Source organism: Mustela putorius, unplaced genomic scaffold (assembly GCF_011764305.1).
Source record: "Mustela putorius furo isolate JIRA1106 unplaced genomic scaffold, ASM1176430v1.1 tig00003942_pilon_pilon_pilon, whole genome shotgun sequence".
In the NCBI taxonomy this organism is placed as follows: Eukaryota; Metazoa; Chordata; class Mammalia; order Carnivora; family Mustelidae; genus Mustela; species Mustela putorius.
In genome coordinates this window covers 12,816,370-12,832,934 of record NW_025422087.1, presented here as the reverse complement: position 1 = coordinate 12,832,934, position 16,565 = coordinate 12,816,370, and the positions used below count along the sequence as shown (strand labels likewise).

The 16,565-nt window shown below is 40.6% G+C and overlaps 1 protein-coding gene across 1 annotated transcript in view; it reads right to left on the bottom strand.

Annotated features, from left to right (window-relative positions):
- The window catches only part of FREM2 (FRAS1 related extracellular matrix 2), a 159,809-nt gene that overhangs the window by 83,120 nt on the left and 60,124 nt on the right, over positions 1–16,565 (bottom strand). The window contains exon 3 of the mRNA XM_004779525.3: positions 4,116–4,262. Coding sequence (XP_004779582.1) covers positions 4,116–4,262 — 147 coding nt within the window. The remainder of the gene's footprint in view (positions 1–4,115; positions 4,263–16,565) is intronic.

Below are 16,565 nucleotides of genomic sequence, written 5' to 3'. Positions count from 1 at the left end.
TTATTTATTTAGGGGCGCCTGGGTGGCTCAGTTGGTTATGCGTCTGCCTTCAGGTCAGGTCATGATCCCAGGTCTACCGATCCAGTCTCTCACTGGGCTCCTTGCTCAGTAAGGAGTCTGCTTCTCCCTCTGCCTGCTGCTCCCCCTGCTGTGCTCTCTCTCTCCACCTCTCTCTCTCATATTGACAAAAACCAAAAGCCAAACCAAAACAAAACCCTTAAAAAAAAAAAAAAAAGATTTAGAGGAGACAGAGAGAGCGCAGGAACAGGGAGGGACAGAGCGACAAGCAGACTCCCAGCTGAGCAGGGAACCGGAGGCGGGGCTTGATTTTAGGACCCTGGGATCATGATCTGAGGTGAAGGCAGATGCTTAACTGACTGAAAAACTGTGTTTTCTGTTGTCTGTGCCTTTTGTATTTTTATATTATTCTTCTTTTTTCAAGGCACAAGCTATTTCTTTTATTTTCCTCTTTTTTTAAGGTGTTATTTTTTAAAGTAATCTCTATACTGAATATGGGGCTCAAACTCACAACCCCAAGATCAAGAGTCACATGCTGTTCTGACTGAACCATCCAGGAACCCCTTTATTTTGTGGGGGAAAAAAAAAGACTGTTGCCTTAAACTGTTGATAATGCTTCTCAAACATGAGATAAAGCTAAGAAGGACAGGTTATATTTTTAGAGGGTAAAATAAGACTTAGAGGAAATACTAAACTTGGTTTGGATCAAAAATAAAGATTTCCTTTTTATAATTAACACACAGCATCTACTCTGAGGGTAGTGCTGATTTACCTTGTTACTTACAGTGTGATCCATGGACCAGTAGCACAAGCAACATCTGAGAGCTTGTTAAAAATGCAGGAATTTCAGGCCTTCCCCCAATCCCCTGAATCAGAATCAACATTTTGGCAAGATCCAGGTATATCTTATGTGCATTAAAATCTGAGGGTAGGTAGACACCTACTAAATACTTCATACCTCCACAGGGCCCTTTACATAGGTGCCCATTTTAATATAGAATGAGGAAATGGCCTGTAGACTTGGGGGACGCAGATTAGTCCACGTTTTAATCAAATGTGGTAGAAGAGACATTCAAGTACACACAATGCTCAAGAATGCTCTTACTTGGAGGTATAAATATTCAGCTGGTAAACCATATATATTATAAATAACATGAATAGGTGGGGCAAAAAGAATTCTAGAAATCAAAAAGCTAACAATTTGGGCTTATATTTATGCTTTTATTTTTTCAAAGAGAATTAATTATTAAGCAAAATATATTACTTTGATTTACTAAGCGAAACCACAATCACATCTTTTCCTCTGGCATGAAAAAATGGCATGGAGGTTAAGCAAGGTACTTTGGAAATGAGAGAACAGATTTCATACCCTACCTCCAACACATAGCAGCAAGGGATCATAGGCAGGCTATGAGCTTCTTCCTCATAAGTTGTTGATTTGTGGAGGGTTTAAGAAGCACCATGGTGTGGTAGTTAAGAAAGTCAGCCCTGGGGCCAAATCTCCACACTGCACCTTAGTAGCTTTGATCATATGACAACCTTTCTGTTTCTTTACTTGCATAATGAGGGCTATCATGTCACTCCTCTTATAGTTTGACTATGTAAGGTATGGGTAACTAGGGCTGGCATATAATAAGTACTCAATGAATGTTAGCTATTATTACCAGCTCAGAGCCCATTATGTAATACAGTGTCTGGCACTCAGTAAGCACTCCAGAAAATATTAGGTTGAGTTAGTGAGTAAAGTAAGTTTTAAGGAGTAAAAGATAAAGGCTCGGTACCTAATGTGCTTAATGAAGTATCTCATATTTAGTAAATGCTCGATAACTGGTAGCAAAAAGATCTTTGAAATTCAAATACCTTTATAAAATTCACAGACATATTTAATTTAGTAAAGGGTTATTTTGGTTATAAAATGAATAATCATCTCTGAGAAAAAATACACATACATTTCATGTAATTCATGATTTACTGTGTTCCTGAAGGCAAGTGCCTTTAGATACCATGCAAACTATCTAATTCTAAAAGTTCGTAAGTGAAAGTGGGGGTTTTAGGAAACAGAAACATGAAATGCATTCATTGTAGAACTTCTTGGAGGCTACCCTGCTCTTTAATCTGACTTCCATTCTCTGTCCCAGCTTGAATGCTATTGCCCTCTTCAGTGATTGATGGGTGTGGGCCACACACAAGTCTTGCCAACTTCCTATCTCCCCAGGTTACTAAGTAACATGTGAGGTTAACCAAGTAGAGCTAAAGAACCTTTGCAGAATGGCTGGTGCTCATCTCAACACAGAGGAAATAATAGTTGGTGGAAAAAATAACGTCAGGAGAAAAAAAAAAAAGAGCTCTCGTTTGGTGTTTTAGGATTCTGCTTCGAAAAAAAAAATGAAGAGAAGAATGTTAAAAGACAGTTTCAAAAATATTTTTCCATTAGTAACTTTCCCATGACTTTCAGGGGACTTTGTGTAAGTGAGTAAACTAATACACCCACCAGGAATTCAGGCAAAATGCAAACACAGATGAAGACATCCTTAAGAATTGCTAAGGTTCTTTGTTTTTTTGTTATTATTTTCCCCATATTTTCAAGCACAAAGAACAGTGAAGGCTCATCACTCACTGACAATAAATAAAATAGGATCAGATTCCTGATCTGTAGAGCAAGTGTGTGGGTATGGCGAAAACATGCTTCTACAGAGAGAGCAATAAGAGTGTTCACAGTGCTTTTGAAGGTTTGACACAGAGAGTGGAAATGACAGCTGAGAAGAGGTACATGTGAATAAAGATGGAAGCAGAGATGTCCTGACTGCAGAAGGTCTGTAGGTGGACCAGATGGCCTTGAGCAACTTAACCTTAAGGGGTCAGCAGAGCATGGTATGAAAATCTCTCCTCAATAGTTAACAAAGAAAAAGCACTTTAAAAATAAGGGGTAATCCAAAGGTCATCCAGAGGTTAGAGGGAACATGGTGGGGGCGTAGGAGGAATTGTGACTGTGGTTAAGTATGGTGTATAATGTGTGTGTGTGTGTGTGTGTGTGTGTGTGTGTGTGTGTGTGTGTGTGTGAGAGAGAATAGGGATCTACTCTTCAAGGCTTTTGAATTTCACAGACCAGTAAAATTTCAAATGATTGTTTTGCAGACAAACACAGGATTGCCCAGTTTTTATTTTTTTATTGCGAACATTTTCTTGGATTCCTACCTTAATTGACACTCTCACTCAATGAAAGCTCTTTTACCTCGAGAAAATTCTATCAGCCTAAATGTCTATAAAACATATGGTACCAAAAATAATATATTGCTTGGGGTGCTATCATTTTTCATCAATATGCCAAATTTTTTTGTGCCAACGGTGTTACTATTTAGTACTACCAATATACCTACTTTTCTCTATTTGTGCCTGCATGAAATTGAAGGTGAACTTGAACTGGGGTTGTAAAAAGGCTTTCTTCTTTGCTTTTGACTCTCAGTTTTATTAAAAGGGTAAAGCAGCAGAAAATGATTAGTATTTAACATCTCACTGTTGGTTCTGAGGAAAAATCACAATGTACATCTTTTATGTAGTGCTTTTATGTAAACTTTTCAGTTACCTAGCAAAGCGCTCCAATGCAAGAAACAAATAGTAAATGACACCTCAATGCCTAATAGGTTACTGAATGGTTTTTCATTTACTTATTATTGTGACCCTTGTATAGGTTTTACACTGACACCTCTACAGACTTTTCCTTATAGTTAAATTACAGATCTGCCTAAGCCTCTTCTAAGTACTAGTGACATTTACAATTTTTTGACTTATAAGTGATTACTGACATTTTTGTAAGGTTATTTACATCAGAGAAAGATCATATGTAAGTAGAAGGTTTGGAAAGGTATGTTAATTGGTTACACATTTTCTATTTTTGCAGCCTTTGTCTCCATGATTTAGCCTTGACACAAAACTCTTGTTATATTTTTTTAGCAGTTAAAGAACCTTTAAATGTCAACATCTCCCTAAACTTTAAAACTAGAGCAGTAAACTGAATGAACATATTTTAATCATTATAAAATTATGAGCTTTTGCTAGGAAAAGGGGAATTTTAAGACAGACGTGAGAATTAAACTTACTTATAAATGAAGTCTCTCCCAAGTAACCTCTACGTTTAAGAACGACATCTAGAAATTTGGAGTCCTCATTGATCAAGTAATATTCCTTTTCAAAGGAAATCCATGCCCAATTCAGACGAAAATGCTGCTTGGTTAATTTGTTTCCACCTGGAAAACAAAAATTTAAAGCCCCTAGTTAGTGCTTTCTTGAATAAAGGGCCTTACAAACTCCACAGATGACTTCTAACGATGCAACATTAAGAATCACTAGTTACTTGGTTCAACAAGCAACTTCAGAATACATACCTGGAGATACAGCTTACCGTTCAGCAATTGTTTTACAAAAATACAACAGCTGACATAACCTTTCACAAAATCCCTTGATGTTTAGAAGGCAAAGTGGAAAATGGGGAAGGAGCACACAACTACCTACCAAAAGCAATTTCATTTAAACACACAATCAAGTATCCGAGTTGCAGGATGACCCACTATCCACACGGTGCCGCCGGAGAGCAAGTTTTCCATAAAGAAGGCTGCAAGGTTCATTTGTGATGTTAAAAACACACACACTACTTCACAAATACTTTTTCTGGTTCACCGAGCAATTGGGTGGAAGGCTTTAATTATAACCACTTAAGAAAAAACAAATATCCCTTCTTCGCCTCCCTTCCCCACTATACTCCACTCCATTCCTTAGAGCAAACAGACAGCTCTTTTCATTGATTCCATTCTACTCTCAAGATAAGGCTCTCTCCTCCCACCCCCACGCCCCCACGCCCCCACCAAAATGGAGCTGGCTGCCTATCAGGAGGAGGGGAGCTGTGTGTGATCTCTCTAATGTGAAAGCTGGGAGGCTAGGAAAATGAAAAGAGAAATGGTTATCAGCTGATCACTCTGCAGCATCCCTCCACATCCTTTGATCTACACCAATTACTTCGGAGTAAAGTGAGGTTTATAAACAAAGGCATTGGTAATTTCTTTTTAGTCTTTCTGGAAAGGGGTGGAAAAAAGCCCAAATAACAAACACAGCTAGAGGCACTATTTTAATTCTAGTTTCTTCTCTTCTGAGTTCACATAGAGCTACCCTAGAGGAAAAGAAATGAGACAGGAAAACACAAGAACTTTAATGGACTGAAGGCAAAAACAAAAAACAAAAACAAAAACAAAACAAAACAAACAAAAAAGTGCACCAGGGGAAATACAGTGAGCGAACAAGCACATGAAAGAAGGTTCATCTTGCTAGCAATTCTTAAAACCAAATTATCAACTGACAAGGACCAAGGATGAATGAGAACACCCAGGGCAGCAGGGATTGCCAGGGAGATTGGTTTTCTTGTTTCTTGTTGTTCGAATTGTAAATTAGCTAGAAGCCTTTTAGGCAGCTACAGGGTAACAGAGACAAAAAGAGGTTGGTACCATTAGATCCTCTAAGTCTTCTATGGAAGGACTAATTACAAAATTGATTTGAAAGGAATTCTTTGCTGCAGTATTTTCTGTCATTAACTCCCAAGCCCGCAAAAATTTTGAGTTTGAGTTTCGTGGTACATCAAATCAATAAAATTACTCAGTCAGCAAACAATAGATGTTGCTGGAATTTTCGTCGGAATCCTGAAGGCACTCCAAGACGCGGAAACCAACGGGTACGGAAGCCGTGAATGGACTAGTTTGCAAAAGGCGGCATTACAAATGTGGCATCCCTTGGTGCCTTAAATTGACAGGATTACGGACCGCCCCATTTTTCAGTTCATTTTCTAGACAGAAAATATAAAAGGACTGGAGCGCAGGAAGGTCATGCCCCATTTTGTCCGCAGGACCTTTTTATGAGGAGAGCCCATGGCGGGGAGTCGCCTCAGCTCTTAAGTCCAAGTCCTATTTCATTTCCCAAACGCTGTGCCAGCAAGTTTGCTCCTTACAGCTCTGTTTTCTCCTCTGGAGCGTCAAAAGAGGTAATATTAATTAATGCCGGCATCGGGAGCGAGCATCAGACACGACAACCCACGTCGGCACGCAGCGCAGGGCGGCATGGAGACGGCAGCTTCCGGCAAACGTCCGCGCGCTTGTCCCTGCCCCACTGCGCATGCGCAGATCCAGCGCACGCGCAGATCCAGCCCACGTGCTCAGACTCCCTTGGAGCTGCCTGAAGTCCGCTTGCACTTGGCTCGTCTTTGCCTGGTTCCCCTGCAGCAGCTGCGTGCATCAAGGCAGGACATCTTTTGTGATTTCGTTTCATCTTGACCTACCCTGTCTCATCCCCGTTGGCTCTTGACTCTGCTGACTCCCCAATCCAGCTGAGAGCCCGCTGCCCCGTGGATGTGCCAGCTTCACCCACTCCTCCTGTCACCTCTGTCCTCTGCCCTAAAATGACCGCGCGTCATTCTTTTGCTCACATCTCCCACTCCTCACGGGCTCTACCTCTACCACCTCCCTCATGAAGCCTCCCGCGCGGACTCCAGCCCTCTCATCTGGGTAATTCTGCAGCTGCTCACTTACTCATTTGCAGTTTTGCGCATTAGTGGATAGCCGCTCCTACTTGCTTAATTGTACAGATTTACTAATTGTACCAAATTGGGCTAATTTTTGTTAGAGATTGAGAGTGGCCTTTCATTCTTTTACTACTGACGACACTTGGTTCTACTGCCTCTAAAAATATTTTTTGAATTATTGTGTTTATGTTGTACTCCTTGGCACTTTTCTTATAGAAAGTAATAGATAAGAAAGACCAGAATAACATTTAATCAATGGAAGGAACACAGAAGACGTTTCTAATTTCTCAACTAATTATTACATGAAAACATTTTTATGCCACACTTCTCTCTCATTTAGGCGTGGCTCCATCAAGTCCCAGATGTTTCTCCAGACTTCTTGTCATGCTAGGCCAAGCCATCCGTTGTCCATCCTAACACCTACAGCCTCAAAGCCCATCCCTGCTACAGGGGAACATGCAGTCCCACCCAACTTCTCAGCGTTTTCTGAACATGGTCCAGTCTCTTGCATGTGCTCTCATGCACCCCGAATACCTTTCACTTTTCTGGAACAAGTTTGGTATGCTGTGTGTATTTCTCTTACCTTTCCACTTAGAGTAACCGTTTATTTATTTATTTATTTATTTGAGAGAGAAAAAAGTGAGAAAGAGCGTGAGCGTGAGCGCATTAGCAGGGGGAGGGGCTGGGCAGGGAGCCTGACAGAGGCTCCATCTCAGGACCCTGGAATCATGACCGAAGCCAAAGGCAAATACTTAACCATATGAGCCACCCAGGCGCCCCAGTAATTTTAATTCTTTATCCACATGTCTATGTGTGCCTCTTCTGACTGCCTGAGTTCCTCAGGACTGGCACTGGTCAAGTCATCCTAGTCTCCAAGTTCCAAGTAATGTCTTTGACACAAGGAGGGCTGAAGAAACCTATATAGTAAGTATGATTTTTAGGAGTCGAGTGGCTACTTTGTGACTCTTGCTTGTTTCATTTTTTTTTTTTTCCGTAACAGTTTTCACCTTACACAAAGCACATACTTCAGTTAATGCCTTACCCCTTCAGTAACTCTTGTGTTCAACAAATGAATGTTGGTTGATAGTTCTGAATACCTAATTGCTATCTCTTTTCCTTACATCCAAGAAGAGATCACTAAGCACACAGTTTCCCTTTTTCTAAATTTTGACACTTTTTAGCTCATTATAGGATTTGATTCTAATCCTTTCCTTGAATATTCCAGAAAATATCACACTTACAAATATTACATGTTTTAGGAATCTGGAGTCAATGAGGGCTTCCCTTGACATTCTATAGGAAACAGCCCCAGGGCAAACGGTAACACGGTCTAGGCCCTTTATTCGGATTCATTATTCTCCAGTGCTTTCCATAACTGCATACCCTCTGTAGGTTTACTTTTTTATCTGTTCACTTTGTCTCCCCCTTTTGTGACTCATGATCCAGGAGGGCAGGGAATTCATTTTGCTTAACTGTTACAAAAATGCTTCCTGAATGAATTAGACACTCTACCATTTCTGTTGAAAGAAATTCAGTAGTGCTTCATTTCTTGGACAATATAAATGTCCTACAGAAATGTAACATAACTCTCAGTACTGGGTCTTTTTCTTGAAAAAAAAAAAAAAAGGGTAATTGTTTTTAATAATACCCTTTCTAAAACGTCCTGCATACTTCTATTCTTAAGCACTATGTGAAGGCTTTAAATGATTACCTATGAATGTAAACCACTGGGATTTGTGTTTATCTAAATGACACCTGCAGGGGTTATTGATGACTCCAGTCCTGTTTAACCCTTCCCTTCCATTGCAAAGTAGCTTGGATGGTCTTGGGAATAACTTAATTCATCTCTACTTAGAAATGTGTAAAACGTTTTTGGGTTGGTGCTTAAGTTCTAGAATGATGACGGTGCCAGGTTACTGGTTAATCGAGGGTTTCGAGTGACACACAGCTGAACAAGTTTGCCAGGATTTCATATGTCTGCTGCTTTGAGATTTTTCTTGAAATGAAATTCAGACACAGTACCAAGAAACTTTGCTTTGTGAGGCAGTGACATGCTCTAGGGTAATTGTTTGAGATGCTTAGCATTCACTCTAACTGTGGGCTTTTTAAGGTGCATATTTTGCTAGAGAATAGGAAGTTAAGTATATAAAGCTTAATGCTGAATAAATTAAATGCTACATCACCTCTGATTTAATATACATATGAATCCCACTGTGTTTTAGAATTTGTAAAATCTAAGGTACTATTTCTCATGCAGGAGTGGTACAGGGATCTGAGGGACTAAGCTGCAGTTTATTGCAATTCTTGTTATTAAAACTGACCTTGCACTCTGTATTTTATTTAAAGAATGAAAAGACACATTATTTATTCATCACATGCCACGTAAACTCCTCTAGAACCTCAGTGTGTGGAAATAATAAATGTTAATACTTTGAATACCAATAGCTGCAGTTTACTGAATGTGAAATTGCAGGTAAATTTTTTTTTTTAAGATTTTATTTATTTCTCTGACAGAGACAGACACACGGAGAGAGGGAACACAAGCCTGCGAGAAGCAGAGGAAGAGGGAGAAGCAGGCCTCCCACCATGCAGGGAGCTGGTTGTGGGTGGGTCTCTATCCCAGGACTCTGGGATCATGACCTGAGGCAACGACGACTTTTAAGGATTGAGCCACCCAGGCACTCCGAAATTGTAGGTGAAATTAACTTAAGAATCTGACAAATTTTTACTTCCATTTTATTTATTATTTTATTATATTTTTATTTCTTACTTTTTAATTATTTTATTACTAATTTTAGTTTCTAAAACAGAATGTCATCTGTAATGCACAAGGAGTGAGTCTCAAAGACTCACTGGAAACAAGCTGAAGTCCCTAACTGCATCATAAATCCATAGAACAGGTGCCTGACAGCTGATAACTACACTCCCATAGGCTTTGTCCCCAAACCCTGACACTAAAGCCATTAAAGTTTTGATGAAAAGACCCCTTTTGAACTTTTCCAGCTGGTCTTTAGGATTCTTCACTTTCTTTTTCAATGGGAACACAAGAGTGTTTTTTTTCTTTTTAAGAATAACAAAGAATCACAATCTTCAATTAGCCCTCCCTAGGAACAGAGCTGCAGGGTTTCTCTAAAGACAATGTACACATCTTCAGTACAAAACCAATGTCAGGACTCTGACTTGTCTCCATCAGGGTGATTTCTGGGTGCCCATTTAGCCTTGACAACTTTTTGTCCAAAATGTTTTCATAAATATTTTTCTTGGAGAAAAGTTAGTTGCTGATAGAACATAATTCTATTTTAGGTATTTCTAGCTTGCTAACATTCCATTTGCCCAGAATAAAGTTCATACTAAAAGCTGAACTCACAATCAACTCTGTATACAGCCATTTTAAAAAGCTGGATATTGTCCTTTAAATAAGCAACAGCAATAGATATTTATATTAGAAAATATTAAGGCAACAGTGTTACCTAATTTACTGGAAAAATTAGATAATTTGAGTTTTAAGCAGTCTTGTTCTCTTAGAAGGCAAGGACTGTGGTTAACAACCACACAGCTTCCATCAACATCTATGTTATTAATTATAGTGAAAAAACAAAAAATAAAGCTAAAATAAGGGATTTATTTCATTGTCATTTCTGTGCTAGAATTTTTTTTTTCAAGATTTGTTTATTTTAGAGAGAGAGAGAGCATGTGAGCAGGGGCAGAGGGAGAGAGCATCCCAAGGAGGCTCCTTGCTGAATGTGGAGCCCCACACAGGGCTCGATCTCATGACCCTGAGATCACAACCTGAACAGAAACCAAGAGTTGGATGCTTCCGTTGTCTGTGCCACCCAGGCACTCCTAGGATGATCTTTTAAACTTTGCTTTGCCTTAAATCTTCCATTAAAGAAACTCTCAGAGCTCCTAGAGCCCTATCCTCTGGTCCTTCACTAGGTGGATTTCACAGTTTACAGAAAACCCTGGATGCAGAGCTGAAGTCAACCTGTTTTTGAAACAACCCTCCCCAGGGTGCCTGGGTGGATCAGTGGGTTGAGCCTGTGCTTTCCGCTCAGGTCATGATCTCAGGGTCCTGGGATCCAGCCCCGAGTCGGGCTCTCTGCTCAGTAGGGAGTCTGCTTCCCCCCTCTCTCTCTGCCTGCTTCTCTGCCTACCTGTGATCTCTCTCTGTCAAATAAATAAATAAAATCTTTTAAAAAAAAAGAAGAAGAAGAAGAAACATTTTTCCCCTTGCCTTGGAGAGTTGACATTCAATGATGGGAGATGGCAGAAATACACAGATAAGCCTATAAGCTAAAGATTGACAAATGCTGTGGGAGAGGCACTCATAATGAGCTGTGGGAGTTCACAGAATGAGGGTTTGCTTTAACCTGAGAGCATCAAAGACAAATGCATAAAAGAGATAGTGTTTAAATGGAGTCTTAAGTACAGGGTTGTATTTGGGCAATCACAGAGATGCGTGGGACGGTGTTCCTGGAAGATTAAGTATAAGAACAGAGATAAGAAACCCAGTAAGAAGGAAACTTCAGTGAATTCAGTTTGGGAGAAGTTCAAGACATTTACTATACATTCATTTCCTTCTCTTTTTTTCTATGGGAAATGATTGGATAGTAAAGACAAAGAGAAAGTGATCAAGATGTTTTAAAATGTTCCCCAAGGGTTGGGGGTGGGGGGGGGTGTGTTCCTCCTGCTGTGACCCTGCCCCCCAGAGATGAAGAATCTTGACCTAAAGACTCTTCTGCCTTTGTATGACTGACAGAGCTCCTCAAGAACTCAGAAGACCAGAAACGTTGCCAATAGATTTATACTGCTGTAGGGTACTTAATAATTCTGTTTTTGTTCAGTAGTGACTTTTGATAACAGATATATCATTTTCTTCCCTCCATCTGTACACCCACCCACCACATGCCCTCACATTCCCACTGCCTTATTCATTCTGAAAAAGCCTCAGCACAGAACAAGGTGTCCAATTCACAGATGCAGAGACGAGATAGAGAAACATTTGGAAAGAGAAGTAGTGTGCCAAAGACCCAGAGGTGGAGAGAAATATACGTGGCGCACACTGACCACATGTGGTGTAGGCTTTTAGGCTATTCTCACGAAAGGCTCCTAGAAGCACATTGTTCATAACCAAAAGCATAAATGGAGCTGCGAGGTCTTGGCCATTGTCACATGACCTGTGGGGAATGGCATTGGAGCACGGATTAGTTCACACTTCTCCACAGGATTTAAATAAGAAGTTGCCAGATAAGGTGGAGGTAGAGATGGGGCTGGCAAATAGACCAGTGTTCACATTAGAACCTAAGATCACAATTCACTTTCTTACATGGAGTTTGCCTCCTTAAGGACATGATTTATAGGCCCATCATGGGTTAGATGACGGTATTTGCACATGATATTTGAAAGAGTTGCATTCCTATTCATCGACTATACCAGACGTTGATAGACAGTGGATGCCTGTTATTCCTGGATTCTGCATTTGCAGTTTTGTCTACTCACTAAAGTTTATGTATTTATGTACCCCAAAATTGGTACTTGCAGGGGTTTTGTGCTCATCTGGGGACACTTGCAGAGCAGCCTTGAATAATCTGCCTTGCCTGATGCTCTCTCTGCCTTCTTGTTTCATACAGAACACTAGGGTCCTTTTCACAGTCCACTTAGTGCCAAACTTTCTGCATCTTTGTGCTTTATATTGGTGATCTCACAGATTAAAATAATGCACGATCATAGTGCCAAAGTGCTGTTTAGTTTTCCTAAGCATAAGGAAGCTGTGACGTGTCGTAGGAGAAAATACATGTGGAACAAACTTCTAGAGCTTGGGTGCTCAAGTTTAATGTCAATGGATCTATCACATATAAAACAAGGTTATATATTGACTGGATAACAAAAGGTTGTGACCAGAAGCTTGCAGGGACCCTTCCTCTGTGTTTCTTCCAGGAGCAATCATTCAATATTTGCTGTGATTATGTAGAACATGAGTACTGCAAATAACAAGAATTGGTGTCCTTAACTCAAAACATGCTACAATAAGTAGCGTGCCCCTTTGGGGCAAGACAAAACAGAACATAAGGAGTGAAATAGTGTTCTGAGTGCACACACATTCCGTCTCCCTTTAGTCAACACTTTCCCTGGCACAAGAGCAGGAGTGTGAACTGAAAGGAACCTTCACTGCCTTGTCAGATGGGCAGCGGTGGCCTCCCTCCCTGGACCGGTTAGCATTAGTCTGTAGACACAGTGTGGCTCAGACGTAAAGGGTGCCTTGGCTCCCGTGTGGCTACCTGCCACATTCTCAGAATATACAGAGAGAATTTATAGGATGATTTTTGTAAGTAAGCTCTTTGCCTAACGTGGGGCTCTAACTCACAACCTCGAGATCATAGGGCACATGCTCTCCCGACTCAGCCAGCCAGGTGCCCTGATCCTTTTTAACCTATAGGAGAACAGTACACACCAGATGAGTTCTGATTGCAAAATATCTCCTAATCCTGCTAGACCGTCTTAGAATAATTTGTTCTGGGATCTCGGTTTAAGCACAGTCCCCATCTGGGATTCGTGCCTATCTATGTTTGTTTGGGGAACTGAAGTAACAGACCCTGTGGAAGCTGACTTTCTTGGGCTATAAGGAACCTCTGGAGAAAGAATGACGTGGATGCATCAGGCACAATAATGTAGACTCTGTACAAAGTCTTAAACATCAGAGCAAAATAGAGACTCGGAATGCAGGGTAAGGGTGTTACTCATCTCTTATTCATGCCCAGGCTCCTGAATGAACGTTTGGTTCCCAAGGAAAGATACAACCGTAAGTGGAAATATAAAGAGATACTAAATTAGTCTCTTTCATATCAGGTTCCAAGAAGCACGCTTTTGGACATCCTTTTCATTCACTACACAATAACGGAAAAGTTCACCACTGCCGCCCATTCCTGGTGGCTCCTGGGACCATAGGCAGGTCCCTGCTTTGGGGCAGTTGAACACAGTGACTGGGATTCCAGGTGGAGCTATGGTGACATTGTAGTGTTGTGCTTCCTGTGGGGATTACCCACCCTTGAGCAAAACATGGGCCTGACCAACCAGAATTGGCACAACACGGGCATGGACCAATCAGAAGATATCCAGGCCCAAAACAACTAAAACTCACTCCAGTACAGGTGTAAATGGGCTGAATGTCAGCTTTGCACCGTGGACCTTGAAAATTCTTGGAGAGGAGGCGTGGACACAATGAGCCCATGGTCAGGGTCATTTTGGTAATAATATGCACACTATCTCTATGCATGTCACAATAATAACCCTGCCAATTAGGTATTCCCACATCCTATGAAGAAGGAAAATACCATCAGGCTAAATATTCACTTTAACTTCTCAAGGATGTGATACATCTAGGATGCACACGCAGCTTGCTAGTATTCCTTTTATACTTCCTGAGTAACCAGATTACTTCCTTTAGGTCTGTATTCTATTTACAGATGACTCTAGCTCAATTTTGATTTGCTCTAATTGAATTTGTAAATGAGTGCTCCAGAAGAGAAGCAAACCTGAGGATCTGAGTGTTTCCCCTCTACCAGCGGAGCAAACCTTCTCATGCTAATGCGTAGTGAGGCCCGTGAATGATAAGAATCCAGTGGGAAAACAAAGAGTATAAAGGACCGCTTCCAAACATTTGAGACTGCATCATAGAAAAAATTAACACAGGCTAAGAGTAAGACCCCTTTGTTTTATAAATGAATATGGGGCCACCGCCAAAAGCCCAAAAGCCAGGGAAGCTGGAAGGAAAACCCTTCCACACTGAATGAAATGCTCCATCAGGCCACAGCTGGGTCAGAGTGGCAAGCCTAAACCTGCAAATCCTCCCTGTTTCCTACAGCATGCTACCTTCCCCCAACTTCATCCCTCCCCCAATCCTGCCCTGCCCCCCCCCACCCCCCCCCTCCCCACTACAAGGAACCTAAGGTACTTATTTTTCATCCCCTGTAACAAAAAGAAAAGAAAAAGAAGAGAACCATGAGTTTACATCTCCGGTTAACCTCAGGCTTAAAAAAATTTTCCTTAATCTAAATTTGATTTAACTGTGCAGTACTTTGCTTTCTTAATTAGAAGTTTAAACCCAGTGGAATGAATGCCTTCACTGTTGGTATGCACGGCCCGGATGAGGAATTGAGGTGTACCTCCGCAGAAGACAAAGGACAAAGAAAACACATAATTGCAAGGTGAGCTCTCATTAACAGCATACATGGTACTCGATGATCACGTGCAATGGAAATTAAATGCTAACTTAGTCATCTCAATGCTGTGCTCTAGGTGGCCAAGGAAACATTGTTCTGAAAATGAAAGTGTGATGCCGTGCTTTAAACAAGAACACAAACTAAGTCAAGAAATGATCATGCAGGTGAACAAGGCAAATATAAACTTGAAGCATTTGGGGAGCAAGAATGAAGCCTGGATTGCATATTTGCATGTTTTGTCCCTATCAAATTTTACCAAGGTCCAGAAAGCTGTGAATAATTTATGAAGTAGCCATTGGCAGAAGAGGAGTAAACTAGGGGTTTTCAGGTCTAGTCTAGTGGACTTTGTATTTAACAAACTGTGATTTCAAATATTGTTGTTCTTCAACTTAAGATCATAAAACTTGTGTGCTTAAAGCAGTATGAAATTATCTATATCTGTCTGTCTATCTATCTATCTACTTTAAGATTTTAGATGGGACTTAATTATTTCTCTTTAAAGAATCCCAGAGGGGTTCCTGGGTGGCTCAGTGGGTTAAAGCCTGAAGTCATGATCTCAGGGTCCTGGGATCCAGCCACATATTGGGCTTTCTGCTCAGCAGGGAGCCTGCTTCCTCCTCTATCTCTGCCTGTCTCTCTGCCTACTTGTGATCTCTGTCAAATAAATAAATAAAATCTTAAAAAAAAAAAAGAAGCCCAGAAATAATTTTCATCTTGTTTTTTTCCCATTAACAAATAGAATTTTAAATTTTTAAAAATATTTATTCATTTTTTTTTTAGAGAGAGAAAGCAAGAGAGGTGGGGGAGGGGCAGGGGTTAAAATCCTCAAGCTGAGTCCACGTGGGTCTCACCACCCTGAGGCCCCAACCTGAGCTGAAATCAACAGTCACTTAACCAACTTAGCCACCCAGGGACCCCAACAAATAGAATTTAAAAAAAAATCCCCAAACCCTATACTTTCATAGAAACAATAACTGCTTTATCAAAATCTGAGTTGAGTTTTGTCAAGAAGATCCACACCCTCTCCTGCCTCTGGGGAAAGGAAAGAAAAAATACAAAACAAAACACCTGGTGGAGCAAGACTTCTTGTACACACTGCCTGAAGCAACAAATTATATAAATTTATTAGATCTCTGGCAACACATTCTTAAAATAAATTTAATAGCCTGAGGGTCTCTGTTCAAACCAGAGCCTAATTCCTTTTGTGGCGCCAGACATCTCCCCCCACCCCAAGGAAACTCTTGGGAGGAAATGTAAGCAGTGCTCCAATCACCTTTTGGAGTAACCGGTTTAGCACCATTTAGTTAATTCCCTGTGAAGTGAGGTTGTTTTCTAATTCCTATTTGTATTACCGCCATGCACAGTACCATAACACACAGCCATTGCAATTAACCAGGATTACAGCTGGAGCTAGATTTTGGGTTATCTTTGGGAAAATGTGTCGTATCCACATTGAGACAAAAATAGAAAAGAGAATAAAACCCCAGAAGTGCCTTAATCTGCTTAAAAAAAAAAAAAAGGACTTAAACTGTTTCTATTAGTACCAAAATTTATTTAGATCTGATGGCCAGGAAGGAGGGATTAAGACGGAAAGACAGTGTTAGGAACTGAAATATGGTGAGTGAATGTTCACTTAGAATCCTAGGATTCTAGGATGTTAGCTCTTCCCTGAAAAGAACTCGAAGACACTTTAGACTTAGCCTCTTGTTACTGTTTTTGTTGTTGTTGTTGTTGTTACTGTTGTTTTTAAGTCTTGAGTTCAGATGCAT